At 42.7% G+C, this 20,000-nt stretch overlaps 2 protein-coding genes across 8 annotated transcripts in view; both read right to left on the bottom strand.

Annotated features, from left to right (window-relative positions):
• emsy (EMSY transcriptional repressor, BRCA2 interacting) overlaps window positions 1-14,190 on the bottom strand; it is a 73,546-nt gene extending 59,356 nt beyond the window's left edge. For 4 of the 7 annotated variants that reach the window (XM_079803832.1, XM_079803836.1, XM_079803837.1 and 1 more), the window contains exons 1-6: window positions 13,913-14,169; window positions 13,071-13,127; window positions 8,775-8,880; window positions 8,594-8,693; window positions 5,998-6,072; window positions 4,830-5,005 (exon numbers count right to left, since the gene is read on the bottom strand). In XM_079803832.1, the coding sequence (XP_079659958.1) occupies window positions 4,830-5,005; window positions 5,998-6,072; window positions 8,594-8,693; window positions 8,775-8,877 (454 nt within the window). In that variant the 5' untranslated portion in view covers window positions 8,878-8,880; window positions 13,071-13,127; window positions 13,913-14,169. Of the gene's footprint in view, window positions 1-4,829; window positions 5,006-5,997; window positions 6,073-8,593; window positions 8,694-8,774; window positions 8,881-13,070; window positions 13,128-13,912 lie in introns of all 7 variants that reach the window. The other 3 variants (XM_079803833.1, XM_079803834.1, XM_079803835.1) reach the window with 1 other exon arrangement.
• Window positions 14,191-14,358: 168 nt separating this feature from the next.
• LOC307118637 (NHL repeat-containing protein 3-like) overlaps window positions 14,359-20,000 on the bottom strand; it is an 18,615-nt gene continuing 12,973 nt past the window's right edge. Inside the window, exon 7 of the mRNA XM_079804328.1 lies at window positions 14,359-16,717. Coding sequence (XP_079660454.1) covers window positions 16,477-16,717 — 241 coding nt within the window. The 3' untranslated portion in view covers window positions 14,359-16,476. The remainder of the gene's footprint in view (window positions 16,718-20,000) is intronic.

Below are 20,000 nucleotides of genomic sequence, written 5' to 3'. Positions count from 1 at the left end.
CAAGAGCTCTGAGAAGAGTCTGTTGGCCTTATATAGCACAAGAGCTCTGAGAAGAGTCAGCTGGCCTTATATAGCACAAGAGCTCTGAGAAGAGTCAGCTGGCCTTATATAGCACAAGAGCTCTGAGAAGAGTCTGCTGGCCTTATATAGCACAAGAGCTCTGAGAAGAGTCAGCCGGCCTTATATAGCACAAGAGCTCTGAGAAGAGTCAGCTGGCCTTATATAGCACAAGAGCTCTGAGAAGAGTCAGCTGGCCTTATATAGCACAAGAGCTCTGAGAAGAGTCTGTTGGCCTTATATAGCACAAGAGCTCTGAGAAGAGTCAGCTGGCCTTATATAGCACAAGAGCTCTGAGAAGAGTCAGCCGGCCTTATATAGCACAAGAGCTCTGAGAAGAGTCAGCTGGCCTTATATAGCACAAGAGCTCTGAGAAGAGTCTGTTGGCCTTATATAGCACAAGAGCTCTGAGAAGAGTCAGCTGGCCTTATATAGCACAAGAGCTCTGAGAAGAGTCTGCTGGCCTTATATAGCACAAGAGCTCTGAGAAGAGTCTGCTGGCCTTATATAGCACAAGAGCTCTGAGAAGAGTCAGCCGGCCTTATATAGCACAAGAGCTCTGAGAAGAGTCAGCTGGCCTTATATAGCACAAGAGCTCTGAGAAGAGTCTGCTGGCCTTATATAGCACAAGAGCTCTGAGAAGAGTCAGCTGGCCTTATATAGCACAAGAGCTCTGAGAAGAGTCAGCTGGCCTTATATAGCACAAGAGCTCTGAGAAGAGTCAGCTGGCCTTATATAGCACAAGAGCTCTGAGAAGAGTCTGCTGGCCTTATATAGCACAAGAGCTCTGAGAAGAGTCTGCTGGCCTTATATAGCACAAGAGCTCTGAGAAGAGTCAGCTGGCCTTATATAGCACAAGAGCTCTGAGAAGATTCAGCTGGCCTTATATAGCACAAGAGCTCTGAGAAGAGTCAGCTGGCCTTATATAGCACAAGAGCTCTGAGAAGAGTCAGCTGGCCTTATATAGCACAAGAGCTCTGAGAAGAGTCAGCTGGCCTTATATAGCACAAGAGCTCTGAGAAGAGTCAGCTGGCCTTATATAGCACAAGAGCTCTGAGAAGAGTCAGCTGGCCTTATATAGCACAAGAGCTCTGAGAAGAGTCAGCTGGCCTTATATAGCACAAGAGCTCTGAGAAGAGTCAGCTGGCCTTATATAGCACAAGAGCTCTGAGAAGAGTCTGCTGGCCTTATATAGCACAAGAGCTCTGAGAAGAGTCAGCTGGCCTTATATAGCACAAGAGCTCTGAGAAGAGTCTGCTGGCCTTATATAGCACGAGAGCTCTGAGAAGAGTCTGCTGGCCTTATATAGTACAAGAGCTCTGAGAAGAGTCTGCTGGCCTTATATAGCACAAGAGCTCTGAGAAGAGTCTGCTGGCCTTATATAGCACAAGAGCTCTGAGAAGAGTCAGCTGGCCTTATATAGTACAAGAGCTCTGAGAAGAGTCTGCTGGCCTTATATAGCACAAGAGCTCTGAGAAGAGTCTGCTGGCCTTATATAGCACAAGAGCTCTGAGAAGGGTCTGCTGGCCTTATATAGCACAAGAGCTCTGAGAAGAGTCTGCTGGCCTTATATAGCACGAGAGCTCTGAGAAGAGTCTGCTGGCCTTATATAGTACAAGAGCTCTGAGAAGAGTCAGCTGGCCTTATATAGCACAAGAGCTCTGAGAAGAGTCAGCTGGCCTTATATAGCACAAGAGCTCTGAGAAGAGTCTGCTGGCCTTATATAGCACAAGAGCTCTGAGAAGAGTCTGCTGGCCTTATATAGCACAAGAGCTCTGAGAAGAGTCAGCTGGCCTTATATAGCACAAGAGCTCTGAGAAGATTCAGCTGGCCTTATATAGCACAAGAGCTCTGAGAAGAGTCAGCTGGCCTTATATAGCACAAGAGCTCTGAGAAGAGTCAGCTGGCCTTATATAGCACAAGAGCTCTGAGAAGAGTCAGCTGGCCTTATATAGCACAAGAGCTCTGAGAAGAGTCAGCTGGCCTTATATAGCACAAGAGCTCTGAGAAGAGTCAGCTGGCCTTATATAGCACAAGAGCTCTGAGAAGAGTCAGCTGACCTTATATAGCACAAGAGCTCTGAGAAGAGTCAGCTGGCCTTATATAGCACAAGAGCTCTGAGAAGAGTCTGCTGGCCTTATATAGCACAAGAGCTCTGAGAAGAGTCAGCTGGCCTTATATAGCACAAGAGCTCTGAGAAGAGTCTGCTGGCCTTATATAGCACGAGAGCTCTGAGAAGAGTCTGCTGGCCTTATATAGTACAAGAGCTCTGAGAAGAGTCTGCTGGCCTTATATAGCACAAGAGCTCTGAGAAGAGTCTGCTGGCCTTATATAGCACAAGAGCTCTGAGAAGAGTCAGCTGGCCTTATATAGTACAAGAGCTCTGAGAAGAGTCTGCTGGCCTTATATAGCACAAGAGCTCTGAGAAGAGTCTGCTGGCCTTATATAGCACAAGAGCTCTGAGAAGGGTCTGCTGGCCTTATATAGCACAAGAGCTCTGAGAAGAGTCTGCTGGCCTTATATAGCACGAGAGCTCTGAGAAGAGTCTGCTGGCCTTATATAGTACAAGAGCTCTGAGAAGAGTCTGCTGGCCTTATATAGCACAAGAGCTCTGAGAAGAGTCTGCTGGCCTTATATAGCACAAGAGCTCTGAGAAGAGTCTGCTGGCCTTATATAGTACAAGAGCTCTGAGAAGAGTCTGCTGGCCTTATATAGCACAAGAGCTCTGAGAAGAGTCAGCTGGCCTTATATAGCACAAGAGCTCTGAGAAGAGTCTGCTGGCCTTATATAGCACAAGAGCTCTGAGAAGAGTCTGCTGGCCTTATATAGCACAAGAGCTCTGAGAAGAGTCTGCTGGCCTTATATAGCACAAGAGCTCTGAGAAGAGTCTGCTGGCCTTATATAGCACAAGAGCTCTGAGAAGAGTCTGCTGGCCTTATATAGTACAAGAGCTCTGAGAAGAGTCAGCTGGCCTTATATAGCACAAGAGCTCTGAGAAGAGTCAGCTGGCCTTATATAGCACAAGAGCTCTGAGAAGAGTCTGCTGGCCTTATATAGCACAAGAGCTCTGAGAAGAGTCTGCTGGCCTTATATAGCACGAGAGCTCTGAGAAGAGTCTGCTGGCCTTATATAGTACAAGAGCTCTGAGAAGAGTCTGCTGGCCTTATATAGCACAAGAGCTCTGAGAAGAGTCTGCTGGCCTTATATAGCACAAGAGCTCTGAGAAGAGTCAGCTGGCCTTATATAGCACAAGAGCTCTGAGAAGGGTCTGCTGGCCTTATATAGCACAAGAGCTCTGAGAAGAGTCTGCTGGCCTTATATAGCACAAAAGTTTAATAAATGCTGTGAGTACTGTTCATTGTTAGTATGTTAATTTTAACATTAAATGGAGTTTGAATTTTTATCTGTTAACTTTGGTTAATGCACTATGAACTAACATGAATGATCAAGGTACAATATTGCTCATATTAATACATGTTGTAAAATGTATGTATGCATAATGCATATAGTTCATGTGAGCTAATACATCCTTGTTGCACAGGGCATAGTGTTACCTATTAAATGTACATGCATGTTTCTCGATTATTAGTAAAGAAACAAATTTGACCTGTAATATTTTAATGTTTACATTATTTTCTGAAGAATTTGTTATGTTAGAACTTATTATTTTAATAATTATATGTTTTTAATTTAGGACATTTTCATGGATCAGTACTGTTTTTTTATTTCTCGTTATAACGTTCAGCACTGGTTTACTTATGTTTTTTTTATCCAGTATCCATTTTAAAAACGATCGGTCGATTCATCGGTTATCGGCAAGTGCGGTCCAACCTAGATATCGGTATCGGTATAATCCACTATCGGTCGACCTCTAATTCAGTTGTCCTCCATTTTATGTTTTCCCAAATTCTGTTAGTTTAAATCATGCCACTTCTATAACGTGGGCTAGGGATGCACCGGTTGACCGGCCAAAAATCGGAACTGACCGATTTTTGCTTCTAGCACGCGATCGGCAACCGGTTTTCTTTGTATTTTTGCCGATTTTTCCAGAAGTGCGCCTATATTGCAATCATTCACGAACATGTCACTTGTGTGTTACAAACGAAAAACTGGAGAACTGGGGGAAGAGACGAGATAGGCTGAAGGGAATGAAGAGCCGGTTTCCTGCGCGAGCTGAAGTTGAGCGAGCTGAAGTTGCGCGAGCTGAAGTTGCACGAGCTGAAGTTGCACGAGCTGAAGTTGAGCGAGCTGAAGTTGAGCGAGCTGAAGTTGCACGAGCTGAAGTTGAGCGAGCTGAAGTTGAACGAGCTGAAGTTGCGCGAGCTGAAGTTGCACGAGCTGAAGTTGAGCGAGCTCAAGTTGAGCGAGCTGAAGTTGAGCGAGCTGAAGTTGAAAGTTGCGCTAGCTAAAGTTGCGCGAGCTAAAGTTGCGCGAGCTGAAGTTGCGCGAGCTGAAGTTGCGCGAGCTGAAGTTGCACGACCTCAAGTTGCACGAGCTGAAGTTGCGCGAGCTGAAGTTGCGCGAGCTGAAGTTGTACGACCTCAAGTTGCACGAGCTAAAGTTGCGCGAGCTGAAGTTGCGCGAGCTGAAGTTACGCGAGCTGAAGTTGCGTGAGCTGAAGTTGTTTAGCTCAGCTTCTCACGTGTTGGATCGGATGAGAACGAAACAGACTAACTTGTGACAAAGCCGAAATACTTCTTTTTGTAGCCTAAAGAAGAACATGCTGCACTTTTGAAATGAAATACTATCAGGCCTGGCGAGCGGATCTTCACCTTCTTTGTTGGCGGTGTCCGCGGGCAGCAGCAGCGACGCGTTCTGGTGCGCTGTAGCATTAGCCACCGCATTAGCCGTCACCGTGAAGGCCGTCTGAGGAACCAGCCTGGGCATCAGAGGAACCAGACGACGGCCCTCGATCGACCACTCGGAGGAGCTGTTCGGCCCCGACATGCTGCACACACACACACACACACACACACACACACACACATCAGCATCACAACACTAGGGCTCAGGGATGAAACCATTACCAATCAAATAAAAGTATATATTTGACTTTGTATATATTTGACCTTGGAATTAAAAAATCCAAATTTTGACATACTAAGAGACAATAATGACATAAAAGTCCAAATTAATGCATAAATCTTAATTACGTAAATCGAAATTATGACAAAAATTCTAATTATTATTTTTGTCATAATTTTGACTGTTTTCTATGAGATTAAAAAGTCCTAATTATGACATACTATGTCAAATGTGAATTTTTATGTCAATTTAGACTAGTCATAATTTCAAAATCAACTTTAGTATGTAACAATTTTGACTTAGTATGTCAAGACGATTAATAAAATACATAAAACAATAAATTAACTATATCATAATTTTGACACCAACCAAAATTATGACATTCTAAGTAAAAATGATGACATAAAAGTCAACATGATGACATTAAAAATTCATAATGACTAATGTTTTGTATATATTTGAATTAAAAAGTCAAAATTATTAAATACTAATATTAGATAATTATGACATAAGTCAAAATTAGGGCTGTCAAAAGATTAATCGCAATTAATCGCATCCAAAATAAAAGTTTGTGTTTACATAATATATGTGTGTGTACTCTGTTAATTATTATTTATATATAAATACACACACATTCATGTATATATTTAAGAAATATTTGCATGTATATACTGTATATACATTTATATAATCTATAATATATATATAAATACAAATGTTTTATATATATAAAAATAATATTTTTTTCTTAAATATATACATGCTTGTGTGTGTATTTATATATAAATAATAATTAACAGAGTACACACACATATATTATGTAAACACAAACTTTTATTTTGGATGCGATTAATCGCGATTAATCTTTTGACAGCCCTAATAAAAGCTGATATTATGAGGACTGCAGAGACTCACTGGTGGGCGATGGTGTTCAGGCGCTCATCGTTGACGGCTCTGCGCACTTCGGCTCGATGGCGCTCTGTTGAGATACTGACACACACACACACACACACACGTCAAACCATCCATCATCCTCAGTCACAGCTGAAGGCCAACTTTACACACATAAAGCCATACACACTAACAGCGAATCAGGATGTAAATTAAAGCAGGGGTGTCCAAACATTTTTAAAAGGGGGCCAGATTCGATGTTGTGGACATACCCAGGGGCCGGCCCCTTTTCTATATATATATATATATATATATATATAACCCCAAATCAGAAAACGTTGGGACAGTATGGAAAACGCAAAAAAAAATAAAGAAGTGATTTCTAAATTTACTTTGACTTGTATTTCATTGCAGACAATATGAACACAAAATATTTCATGTTTTGTCTGGTCAACTTCATGTCATTTGTAAATATGCATCCTTTCCTGTCATTCAGACCTGCAACACATTTAAAAAAAAGTTGGGACAGGAGCAATTTAGGGCTAGTAATGAGGTAAAATGGTTAAATAATGATGTGATTTGAAACAGGTGATGTCAACAGGTGATTGTAATTATGATTTGGTACAAAAGCAGCATCCAAGAAAGGTCTAATCCTTTAGGAGCAAAGATGGGCCGAGGATCGCCAGTTTGCCAACAAATACGCGAGAAAATTATTGAAATGTTTAAAAACAATGTTCCTCAAAGAAAGATAGGAAGAGATTTGGATATTTCACATTCAACAGTGCATAACATAATTAAAAGATTCAAGGAATCTGGAGGAATTTCAGTGCGTAAAGGACAAGGGCGCAAGCCTAAACTGAACAACCGTGATCTCCGATCCCTCAGGCGGCACTGCATCAAGAATCGTCATTCATCTAGAAGCCATATCACCACATGGGCTCAGGGCTACTTTGGCAAACCTTTGTCAAGCACCACAATACGTAGTTACATCCACAAATGCCAGTTAAAACTATACTGTGCCAAAAGGAAGCCCTATGTTAAGAGCGCCGCCGGGAGAGTGAGCGCCGCCGGGAGAGTGCGCGCCGCCGGGAGAGTGCGCGCCGCCGGGAGAGTGCGCGCCGCCGGGAGAGTGCGCGTGCCGAGAGTGCGAGAGTGCGCGCCGCCGGGAGAGTGCGCGCCGCCGGGAGAGTGCGCGCCGCCGGGAGAGTGCGCGTGCCGAGAGTGCGAGAGTGCGCGCCGCCGGGAGAGTGCGCGCCGCCGGGAGAGTGTGCGCCGCCGGGAGAGTGTGCGCCGCCGGGAGAGTGCGCGCCGCCGGGAGAGTGCGCGTGCCGAGAGTGCGAGAGTGCGCGCCGCCGGGAGAGTGCGCGCCGCCGGGAGAGTGCGAGAGTGCGCGCCGCCGGGAGAGTGCGAGAGTGCGCGCCGCCGGGAGAGTGCGCGCCGCCGGGAGAGTGCGAGAGTGCGCGCCGCCGGGAGAGTGCGAGAGTGCGCGCCGCCGGGAGAGTGCGCGCCGCCGGGAGAGTGCGAGAGTGCGCGCCGCCGGGAGAGTGCGCGCCGCCGGGAGATGAGCGCATGTCGCAACTCTGTTTTTCCACGTCTCTGGCTTTAACTTTTATGCCACATTAGCACCAAAACGCTATATTTATTGTTTGAATTTCGTATATTCAATTTTAAAAGCTTAGACTTTCAAGTTTCATATCAAAAGCAGGGTTGAGAGAAAGAGAGAGAGACGCATGAGTGACAGAGAGATGGAGAGAGAGAGAGAGCATGGAAAGGAAATTAATGAATGCGCTGCGTATTTTAAATAGCTTTAAAAAGTTAATGAATAACAACGCGCAATATATGTGGCGGCCGGTTGAGTCTGTGGCGCACCGATGTGTGGGAAACACTGATGTTACAGAGTGAGATAGACGTGAGTAATGGTAAAAAAAAAAAAAAATCACACTGCTATGTTTCTTTATAATTGTTGTCCTCAGGTGTCTCTTGGAAAATAGCTATCTACAGTATTATTCTCTTTGAAATTGCCTTATTAAATAAACTTTAAATAATTGTTTTTATAGTCGGAGTTATAGTCAGTTCATGACTATTTCATCTCTCAGTGCTTTCGGATTGAATATTATTTTGTTTCACGTGAGTGTGCGCGTTTGTCCTCGGGGTTCCCCCACACATCAGGATTTCTGATTCGCAATCGGGACGACTCCGACGTTCTTCCGATCAGGTTCGGACACTCTTAACACACTTCACACCACAGGAAGATCTGATAAGATAATCCTGAGAACCATCAAGATAATCGGGACAAAGCTAGGATTGTCAGAAGGGGGGAAATTGGCCCAAAATCAGCCCGATTATCTTTTGGTGTGTACCCAGCATAAAGCGATAGCAGAGTCTCGCACATTCACACTCATGCGTTTAGGGTGAGTGTGTGTGTGTGTGTGTGTCTGTGTGTGTGTGTGTGAGTGTGAGTGTGTGTGTGTGTGTGTGAGTGTGTGTGAGTGTGTGTGTGTGTGTGTGTGTGTGTGTGTGTGTGTGTGTGTGTGTGTGAGAGTGTGAGTGTGTGTGTGTGTGTGTGAGAGTGTGTGTGTGAGAGTGTGAGTGTGTGTGTGTGTGTGTGTGTGTGAAGCACCTCAGCACTCGAGTCAGTTCTCCTAGCAGCTCCTTCTTGTCTTTAGTGAGATCTCCTTGAGCTCTGAGTGCGCTGATCACACCGGCGTACGCTTCCAGCTCTGAAACACAGGAGAGAGTGAGCGGCCGCACACACACACACACACACACACACACACACACACACACACACACAGGCTCACCCAGTTTACGCAGAATCCGCTTGCATTCATCTCTGCTGAGGTCGAGCAGCGTGGGCCACACCACCGGCATGCTGCCCGCCAACGGCTTCTCCTGCTGAATCATCAACTGCACACACACACACACACACACACACACACACACACAAGCACACACAGACACGCACACACACGCACACACACACACAGACACGCACGCACAGACACGCGCACACACAGACACACACACGCACGCACACGCAGACACACGCACACACACGCAGACACACACACACACACACGCACACACACACACGCAGACACACACACACACACACGCAGACACACACACGCAGACACACACGCGCACACACACACAAGCACACACAGACACAAGCACACACAGACACGCACACACACACACACACACACGCACACACACACACACACACACACAGACACGCACGCACAGACACGCGCACACACAGACACACACACGCACGCACACGCAGACACACGCACACACACGCAGACACACACACACACACGCAGACACACGCACACACACGCAGACACACACACACACACGCACGCACACACAGACACACACACGCACGCACACGCAGACACACGCACACACACGCAGACACACACACACACACACGCACACACACACACGCAGACACACACACACACACACGCAGACACACACACGCAGACACACACGCGCACACACACACAAGCACACACAGACACAAGCACACACAGACACGCACACACACACACACACACACACGCACACACACACACACACACACACAGACACGCACGCACAGACACGCGCACACACAGACACACACACGCACGCACACGCAGACACACGCACACACACGCAGACACACACACACACACGCAGACACACGCACACACACGCAGACACACACACACACACACACACGCAAACACACACGCGCACACACACACACACACAGACACACACAGACACACACACACACAGACACGCAAACACACACGCAGACGCACACACAGACGCACACACGCACACACACACAGACGCACACAGACGCACACAGACACACACACACACACAGACGCACACACACACACACACACACGCGCACACACACACAGACGCACACACAGACGCACACACAGACGCACACACAGACGCACACACACACACACACGCACACACACACACAGTTAATCAGCAGACGGCTTTACTGTAAACCGCCACATGTCGTCAGATGTACAGCTGTGATATTACAGACTCTGTTTGATCTACTACACAAACTCAAACACGTCATTGGGCTAAAGTTTTAATAAATCACTGTTCAATTGTAAAAAAGTTTAATGATTTTAATAAATTAGAATTCAGGGAATAAAAATAAAACAGAATTTGGGGAATAAAAATAAAACAGAATTTGAGGAATAAAAATAAAACAGAATTTGGGAAAATAAAAGAATTTGGGGATTAAAAATAAAACAGAATTTGGGGAATAAAAATAAAACAGAATGTGGGGAATAAAAATAAAACAGAATTTGGGAAATACAAATAAAACAGAATTTGGGAAATACAAATAAAACAGAATTTGGGGAATAAAAATAAAACAGAATTTGGGGAATAAAAATGAAACAGAATTTGGGAAATACAAATAAAACAGAATTTGGGAAATACAAATAAAACAGAATTTGGGGAATAAAAATAAAACAGAATTTGGGGAATAAAAATAAAACAGAATTTGGGGAATAAAAATGAAACAGAATTTGGGGAATAAAAATGAAACAGAATTTGGGGAATAAAAATAAAACAGAATTTGGGGAATAAAAATAAAACAGAATTTGGGAAATACAAATAAAACAGAATTTGGGAAATACAAATAAAACAGAATTTGGGGAATAAAAATAAAACAGAATTTGGGGAATAAAAATGAAACAGAATTTGGGGAATAAAAATAAAACAGAATTTGGGGAATTAAAATGAAACAGAATTTGGGGAATAAAAATAAAACAGAATTTGGGAAAATAAAAGAATTTGGGGAATAAAAATAAAACAGAATTTGGGAAAATAAAAGAATTTGGGGAATAAAAATAAAACAGAATTTGGGGAATAAAAATAAAACAGAATTTGGGAAAATAAAAGAATTTGGGGAATAAAAATAAAACAGAATTTGGGAAAATAAAAGAATTTGGGGAATAAAAATAAAACAGAATTTGGGAAAATAACTGAATTTGGGGAATAAAAATAAAACAGAATTTGGGGAATAAAAATAAAACAGAATTTGGGAAAATAAAAGAATTTGGGGATTAAAAATAAAACAGAATTTGGGGAATAAAAATAAAACAGAATGTGGGGAATAAAAATAAAACAGAATTTGGGAAATACAAATAAAACAGAATTTGGGAAATACAAATAAAACAGAATTTGGGGAATAAAAATAAAACAGAATTTGGGGAATAAAAATAAAACAGAATTTGGGGAATAAAAATAAAACAGAATTTGGGAAATACAAATAAAACAGAATTTGGGGAATAAAAATAAAACAGAATTTGGGGAATAAAAATAAAACAGAATTTGGGGAATTAAAATGAAACAGAATTTGGGGAATAAAAATAAAACAGAATTTGGGGAATAAAAATAAAACAGAATTTGGGGAATAAAAATAAAACAGAATTTGGGGAATTAAAATGAAACAGAATTTGGGGAATAAAAATAAAACAGAATTTGGGGAATAAAAATAAAACAGAATTTGGGGAATAAAAATAAAACAGAATTTGGGGAATAAAAATAAAACAGAATTTGGGGAATTAAAATGAAACAGAATTTGGGGAATAAAAATAAAACAGAATTTGGGAAATAAAAATAAAACAGAATTTGGGGAATAAAAATAAAACAGAATTTGGGGAATTAAAATGAAACAGAATTTGGGGAATAAAAATAAAACAGAATTTGGGGAATAAAAATAAAACAGAATTTGGGGAATTAAAATGAAACAGAATTTGGGGAATAAAAATAAAACAGAATTTGGGGAATAAAAATAAAACAGAATTTGGGGAATTAAAATGAAACAGAATTTGGGGAATAAAAATAAAACAGAATTTGGGGAATAAAAATAAAACAGAATGTGGGGAATAAAAATAAAACAGAATTTGGGGAATAAAAATAAAACAGAATTTGTGGAATAAAAATAAAACAGAATTTGGGGAATAAAAATAAAACAGATTTTGGGGAATAAAAATAAAACAGAATTTGGGGAATAAAAATAAAACAGAATTCTGGAAAATAAAAGAATTTGGGGAATAAAAATAAAACAGAATTTGGGAAAATAAAAGAATTTGGGGAATAAAAATAAAACAGAATTTGGGAAAATAAAAGAATTTGGGGAATAAAAATAAAACAGAATTTGGGGAATAAAAATAAAACAGAATTCTGGAAAATAAAAGAATTTGGGGAATAAAAATAAAACAGAATTTGGGAAAATAAAAGAATTTGGGGAATAAAAATAAAACAGAATTTGGGAAAATAACTGAATTTGGGGAATAAAAATAAAACAGAATTTGGGGAATAAAAATAAAACAGAATTTGGGAAAATAAAAGAATTTGGGGAATAAAAATAAAACAGAATTTGGGAAAATAAAAGAATTTGGGGAATAAAAATAAAACAGAATTTGGGGAATAAAAATAAAACAGAATTTGGGGAATAAAAATAAAACAGAATTTGGGGAATAAAAATAAAACAGAATTTGGGGAATAAAAATAAAACAGAATTTGGGGAATAAAAATAAAACTGAATTTGGGAAAATAAAAGAATTTGGGGAATAAAAATAAAACAGAATTTGGGAAAATAAAAGAATTTGGGGAATAAAAATAAAACAGAATTTGGGAAAATAAAAGAATTTGGGGAATAAAAATAAAACAGAATTTGGGGAATAAAAATAAAACAGAATTTGGGAAAATAAAAGAATTTGGGGAATAAAAATAAAACAGAATGTGGGGAATAAAAATAAAACAGAATTTGGGGAATAAAAATAAAATAGAATTTGAGGAATAAAATACAATAGAATTTGGGAAAATAAAACTGAATTTGGAGGGGAAAAAAACAACAACAGAATTTGAGGAAAAAATTTAATTTGGGGAAAATAAATCAGAATTTGGGAAGAAATAAAAGGAATTTCATATATAACAAACAATAACAACAAAAGCTGCTGTATGTGAGAAGCACACACACACACACACACACACACACACACACACACACAAACACACACACACACACACACACACACACTCACACTCACCTCTGACAGACTACAAACTCTCTCTGATCTCTACGAGCTGACGATCTTCAGGATTTCCTACAGGAAAAACATCATCATCATCATCACATCATCATCATCATGACATCATCATCATCATCATCAGTCATTACTGGCTGTTGTTATTCATCTCTAGTTATTGTCCCTCATTGAGCCTGCCTGTCTTCCTCAGAGGAATGGACAGAATAATGATTTCACTGTAATGTTAATGGTTCAGATCATGAAAACACAATTTTCTTGTTCTTTTGAAATAAATAAACACATTTGACGTCACGCGCGTGTATTAGCATATGCCACGCCCACATTACCACATCAAAGCCAGTGCGGCCGCTGGCCCCGCCCACCCGGTAAGAAAACAGAGTCCGTTTGAGCGGTGAGGATTCGCTTCAGCTCACTGTGAGATTAAATGAGCCCGATCCGCGGAGATCTGGGTTTATTCCGCTCTGACGCGAGGCTGATCTGAGATCTGGGGTTATTCTGACACCATTATTCCAACCGTTAATAAAATCGCGATAAACGCTCAGTTTGATCACGTTAATCCGGGGTAATATAGCAGAGAGCAGAATAACACACACGTTTATCAGAAAACAGAGGCGTTTAATGCGCACTAACGGCTCTCAAAGGCTGTTTTTCTGTCATTGTGCAGAGAGTTAGCTTTAGCCGTTAGCCTCTCTGGGGTTTCTCTCAGCACACACACTAACACACACACACACACCGCTCCTGCACGGCTCCATCGAGTGTGTGTGTTAAATCAGAGCTGATCATCAGTACACACACCAGCGTGTCATCTCTAATGTCAGCCGTGCGTTTATATCTGCACTTACCTTCAGTTCTGCACAGTCCTTCAGCTCCGCCATGTTTATCCGACGCCAAAACACTGGGGCTGCCCGCGGGAAAAGCCCAAACCAACGGAACAATCGAGAACAAAAACAGCACAACTAAACAGCCGAGAGCGGTCTATACATAATGGGAGCTGCTAATACATTTAATCACGCATTTAACTGAGGCAAATCACCACAAAATAAACATTCGCAGGCGATCAGGCAGTGTGTTGGGCAGCCCTCAGAAGACGCGCGCCGTCATTGTTGACATTCTTTTGTGCGCTGGAGACGCGCGTTCACGCGCACTAGGGCGCGTTTATTTATTTCGTCACATTTATAGGCAAGTAAAGCATATATTTATAGGTTAATGTGTATAACATTGTTTATTTTTCTTCCGTTATTTCCCCATATATATATGAGTGCCAATAAAACATACAAACAAGAGAAAATCCCACAAACATAAAAAATCTGTTTATTTACACCAAATACACACACGGTTTGTTGATACCAATATTATTAGACATCACCACAAATTATACTCCATCCCAATATATTTGATTTAATACTTCAATCACAGATACTCTAATAAACAACCTTCACAAATACAGTCAACAATCAGCTCAAAAATATGAAAATATCATAAAATCATCAGAACACGATTCTTCACAGACACGCGCCTCTCAAATGTGATTTGTGTCGTGTGTAAAGACACAAACACACAAAGCTTTTAAATTATATAGAATCACATGAACATTATGTTCTCAAAAACACAGGATTTAGCACATATGCACAATAACACACACACAACAGATCTTCCCACATCATCTCTTCTGCTCCCTTTATTCCTCTGAGAATCCCCCGAAGACAACATGATTATGATCAAGACAGACTTTCATTATTGGATTATGAGCTTGTTTCCACCACAGAGTAAAACAACTAAAAAGGTCTCGGACATTTTCCTCGCAATTCTGAGGGAAAAAAGTCTGATTGTGCACTCAACTTTACAAAAAAGTCAGACAGAATTGCGAGATGAACAAAATCGTGAAGGAAAAAAAAAGTAATTAAGTAATTACGAAATGTCAGAATTGCGATAGTAACTCAAAAGTACGATAAATAAATTCTGAATTGTGACAAAATCGTAATTACGGAAAATGTCAAAATGGCGAAATATAAACAAAATTGCGAGATATAAACTCAAAAGTGCGAGAAATAAAGTCAGAATTGAGAAAAAAAATAGTAATTATGAATTAAGTCAAAATTGCAAGATATAAACTCAATAGTGCAAGAAATACTCAGAATTGTGACAAAATCGTAATAGCGAAATATAAACAAAATTGTGAGATATAAACTCAAAAGTGCGAGAAATGAAGTCAGAATTGAGAAAAAAATTACGAAAAGTCAAAATTGCAAATATAAACAAAATTGCGAGATATTAACTCAAGTGCGAGAAATAAAGTAGGATGTGTGACAAAATCGTAATAACAAAAAAGTCAGAATTGCGAGATACACAAAATTGCGAAAAAATTAAGTCAGAATTGAGAAAAAAAAAGTAAATATGAAATTAAGTAAGAATTGCAAGATATAAACTAAAAAGTACGAGAAATAAATTCTGAATTGTGACAATCGTAATTACGGAAAATGTCAAAATTGCGAAATATAAACAAAGTTGCGAGATATAAACTCAAAAGTGAGAAATAAAGTCAGAATTGAGAAAAAAAATAGTAATTACGAATTAAGTCAAAATTGCAAGATATAAACTTAATAGTGCAAGAAATACTCAGAATTTTGACAAAATCGTAATTGCGAAATATGAACAAAATTGTGAGATATAAACTCAAAAGTGCGAGAAATGAAGTCAGAATTGCGAGATATAAACTGAAAAGTACGAGAAATATTCAGAATTTTTGACAAAATCGTAATTACGAATAAAGTCAAAATTGCTAATATAAACAAAATTGCGAGATATAAACTCAATTGTGCTAGAAATACTCAGAATTGTGACCAAATCGTAATTACGAATAAAGTCAAAATTGCAAATATAAACAAAATTGCGAGATATAAACTCAAGTGCAAGAAATAAAGTAGGATGTGTGACAATCATAATTACGAAAAATTTCAGAATTGCGAGATAAACACAATTGCGAAAAAATTAAGTCAGAATTGAGAAAAAAAAATAGTAATTATGAAATTAAGTCAGAATTGCAAGATATGAACTCAAAAGTATGAGAAATAAATTCTGAATTGTGACAATCGTAATGAAGGAAAATTCAAAATTGCGAAATGTAAACTCAAATGTGAGAAATAAAGTCAGATGTGTGACAAAATCGTAATTACGAAAAAAGTCAGAATTGCGAGATAAAAGCTCAAAAACGTATAATTACGAAAGGTCGGAATTGCGAGAGATCCACTCGTAATGCCCTTTTGTGTAGTTATTGTGTGTTGGACACTGCAGTGTGATTGTGAATGAGATTCGTCCGGTCAGGTTTCGGCCAGAACCCGTTCTCACTGCGCAGCTGGGACCGGTCAGAACCAGAACTCTGATCAGTGAGACTGGACACGAGGAACCTCTAAACACCGGCGGCGGTCAGCGGAACGAACTTCTGCGCCTGACCGGCCCCAATCTCCGCCACGTACAGATCGGCGCTCTTCAGGTCCAGGTCCACCAGGTGCGGTTTGATGTCCTCGGCCAGCTGGATGGTGCTGATCACCTGACACTGACCGATGATGCCGACGGGCGGAGCCTCCAGCAGCGTGATCTGATTGGCGTTTAACTGGGCCACCACCATGTACTTCTGGTCAGGAGTGAATCTGTGGGTCACAAACACAAACACGTACAGTCCAGATCAGGGTCAGGGTTCAGTCCAGATCAGGGTCAGGGTTCAGTCCAGATCAGGGTCAGGGTTTAGTCCAGATCAGGGTCAGGGTTTAGTCCAGATCAGGGTCAGGGTTCAGTCCAGATCAGGGTCAGGGTTCAGTCCAGATCAGGGTCAGGGTTCAGTCCAGATCAGAGTCAGTGTTCAGATCAGGGTCAGGGTTCAGTCCAGATCAGGGTCAGGGTTCAGTCCAGGTCAGGGTCAGGGTTTAGTCCAGATCAGGGTCAGGGTTCAGTCCAGATCAGGGTCAGGGTTCAGTCCAGATCAGGGTCAGGGTTTAGTCCAGATCAGGGTCAGGGTTTAGTCCAGATCAGAGTCAGGGTTCAGTCCAGATCAGGATCAGGGTTCAGTCCAGATCAGGGTCAGGGTTCAGATCAGGGTCAGGGTTCAGTCCAGATCAGGGTCAGGGTTCAGTCCAGATCAGGGTCAGGGTTCAGTCCAGATCAGGGTCAGTGTTCAGTCCAGATCAGGGTACGGGTTCAGTCCAGATCAGGGTCAGGGTTCAGTCCAGATCAGGGTCAGGGTTCAGTCCAGATCAGGGTCAGGGTTCAGTCCAGATCAGGGTCAGGGTTCAGTCCGGGTCAGGGTTTAGTCCAGATCAGGGTCAGGGTTCAGTCCAGATCAGGGTCAGGGTTCAGTCCAGATCAGGGTCAGGGTTTAGTCCAGATCAGGGTCAGGGTTCAGTCCAGATCAGGGTCAGAGTTCAGTCCAGATCAGGGTCAGGGTTCAGTCCAGATCAGGGTCAGGGCTCAGTCCAGATCAGGGTCAGAGTTCAGTCCAGATCAGGGTAAGGGTTCAGTCCAGATCAGGGTCAGGGTTCAGTCCAGATCAGGGTCAGTCCAGATCAGGGTCAGGGTTCAGTCCAGATCAGGGTTTAGTCCAGGTCAGAGTTTAGTCCAGATAAGGGTCAGGGTTCAGTCCAGATCAGGGTCAGGGTTCAGTCCGGGTCAGGGTTTAGTCCAGATCAGGGTCAGGGTTCAGTCCAGATCAGGGTCAGGGTTCAGTCCAGATCAGGGTCAGGGTTTAGTCCAGATCAGGGTCAGGGTTCAGTCCAGATCAGGGTCAGAGTTCAGTCCAGATCAGGGTCAGGGTTCAGTCCAGATCAGGGTCAGGGCTCAGTCCAGATCAGGGTCAGAGTTCAGTCCAGATCAGGGTAAGGGTTCAGTCCAGATCAGGGTCAGGGTTCAGTCCAGATCAGGGTCAGTCCAGATCAGGGTCAGGGTTCAGTCCAGATCAGGGTTTAGTCCAGGTCAGAGTTTAGTCCAGATAAGGGTCAGGGTTCAGTCCAGATCAGGGTCAGGGTTCAGTCCAGGTCAGAGTTTAGTCCAGATCAGGGTCAGAGTTCAGTCCAGATCAGGGTCAGGGTTCAGTCCAGATCAGGGTCAGGGTTCAGTCCAGATCAGGGTCAGAGTTCAGTCCAGATCAGGGTAAGGGTTCAGTCCAGATCAGGGTCAGGGTTCAGTCCAGATCAGGGTCAGTCCAGATCAGGGTCAGGGTTCAGTCCAGATCAGGGTTTAGTCCAGGTCAGAGTTTAGTCCAGATAAGGGTCAGGGTTCAGTCCAGATCAGGGTCAGGGTTTAGTCCAGGTCAGAGTTTAGTCCAGATCAGGGTCAGGGTTCAGTCCAGATCAGGGTCAGGGTTCAGTCCAGGTCAGAGTTTAGTCCAGATCAGGGTCAGAGTTCAGTCCAGATCAGGGTCAGGATTCAGTCCAGATCAGGGTCAGGGTTCAGTCCAGATCAGGGTCAGGGTTCAGTCCAGATTCAGGGTTTAGTCCAGATCAGGGTCAGGGTTCAGTCCAGATTCAGGGTCAGGGTTTAGTCCAAATCAGGGTCAGGGTTCAGTCCAGATCAGGGTCAGGGTTCAGTCCAGATTCAGGGTCAGGATTTAGTCCAGATCAGGGTCAGGGTTCAGTCCAGATTCAGGGTCAGGGTTTAGTCCAGATCAGGGTCAGGGTTCAGTCCAGATCAGGGTCAGGGTTCAGTCCAGATCAGGGTCAGGGTTCAGTCCAGATTCAGTGTCAGGGTTTAGTCCAGGTCAGTGTTCAGTCCAGATCAGGGTCAGGGTTTAGTCCAGATTAGGGTCAGGGTTTAGTCCAGATCAGGGTCAGGGTTTAGTCCAGATCAGGGTCAGTGTTTAGTCCAGATCAGGGTCAGGGTTCAGTCCAGATTCAGGGTCAGGGTTTAGTCCAGATCAGGGTCAGTGTTTAGTCCAGATCAGGGTCAGGGTTCAGTCCAGATCAGGGTCAGGGTTCAGTCCAGATTCAGGGTCAGGGTTTAGTCCAGATCAGGGTCAGGGTTCAGTCCAGATCAGGGTCAGTGTTTAGTCCAGATCAGGGTCAGGGTTCAGTCCAGATCAGGGTCAGGGTTCAGTCCAGATCAGGGTCAGGGTTCAGTCCAGATTCAGGGTCAGGGTTTAGTCCAGGTCAGTGTTCAGTCCAGATCAGGGTCAGTGTTTAGTCCAGATTAGGGTCAGGGTTCAGTCCAGATCAGGGTCAGTGTTTAGTCCAGATCAGGGTCAGTGTTTAGTCCAGATCAGGGTCAGGGTTCAGTCCAGATCAGGGTCAGGGTTCAGTCCAGATTAGGGTCAGGGTTCAGTCCAGATCAGGGTCAAGGTTTAGTCCAGATCAGGGTCAGTGTTTAGTCCAGATCAGGGTCAGGGTTCAGTCCAGATCAGGGTCAGGGTTTAATCCAGATCAGGGTCAGGGTTCAGTCCAGATCAGGGTCAGGGTTCAGTCCAGATCAGGGTTTAGTCCAGATCAGGGTCAGTGTTTAGTCCAGATCAGGGTCAGGGTTCAGTCCAGATCAGGGTCAGGGTTCAGTCCAGATCAGGGTCAGTGTTTAGTCCAGATCAGGGTCAGGGTTCAGTCCAGATCAGGGTTCAGTCCAGATCAGGGTCAGGGTTCAGTCCGGGTCAGGGTTTAGTCCAGATCAGGGTCAGGGTTCAGTCCAGATCAGGGTCAGGGTTCAGTCCAGATCAGGGTCAGGGTTTAGTCCAGATCAGGGTCAGGGTTCAGTCCAGATCAGGGTCAGAGTTCAGTCCAGATCAGGGTCAGGGTTCAGTCCAGATCAGGGTCAGGGCTCAGTCCAGATCAGGGTCAGAGTTCAGTCCAGATCAGGGTAAGGGTTCAGTCCAGATCAGGGTCAGGGTTCAGTCCAGATCAGGGTCAGTCCAGATCAGGGTCAGGGTTCAGTCCAGATCAGGGTTTAGTCCAGGTCAGA

Source organism: Gobio gobio, assembly GCF_949357685.1.
Source record: "Gobio gobio genome assembly, chromosome: 22".
NCBI lineage: Eukaryota > Metazoa > Chordata > Actinopteri > Cypriniformes > Gobionidae > Gobio > Gobio gobio.
This window is presented reverse-complemented; position numbering and strand designations above follow the sequence as displayed.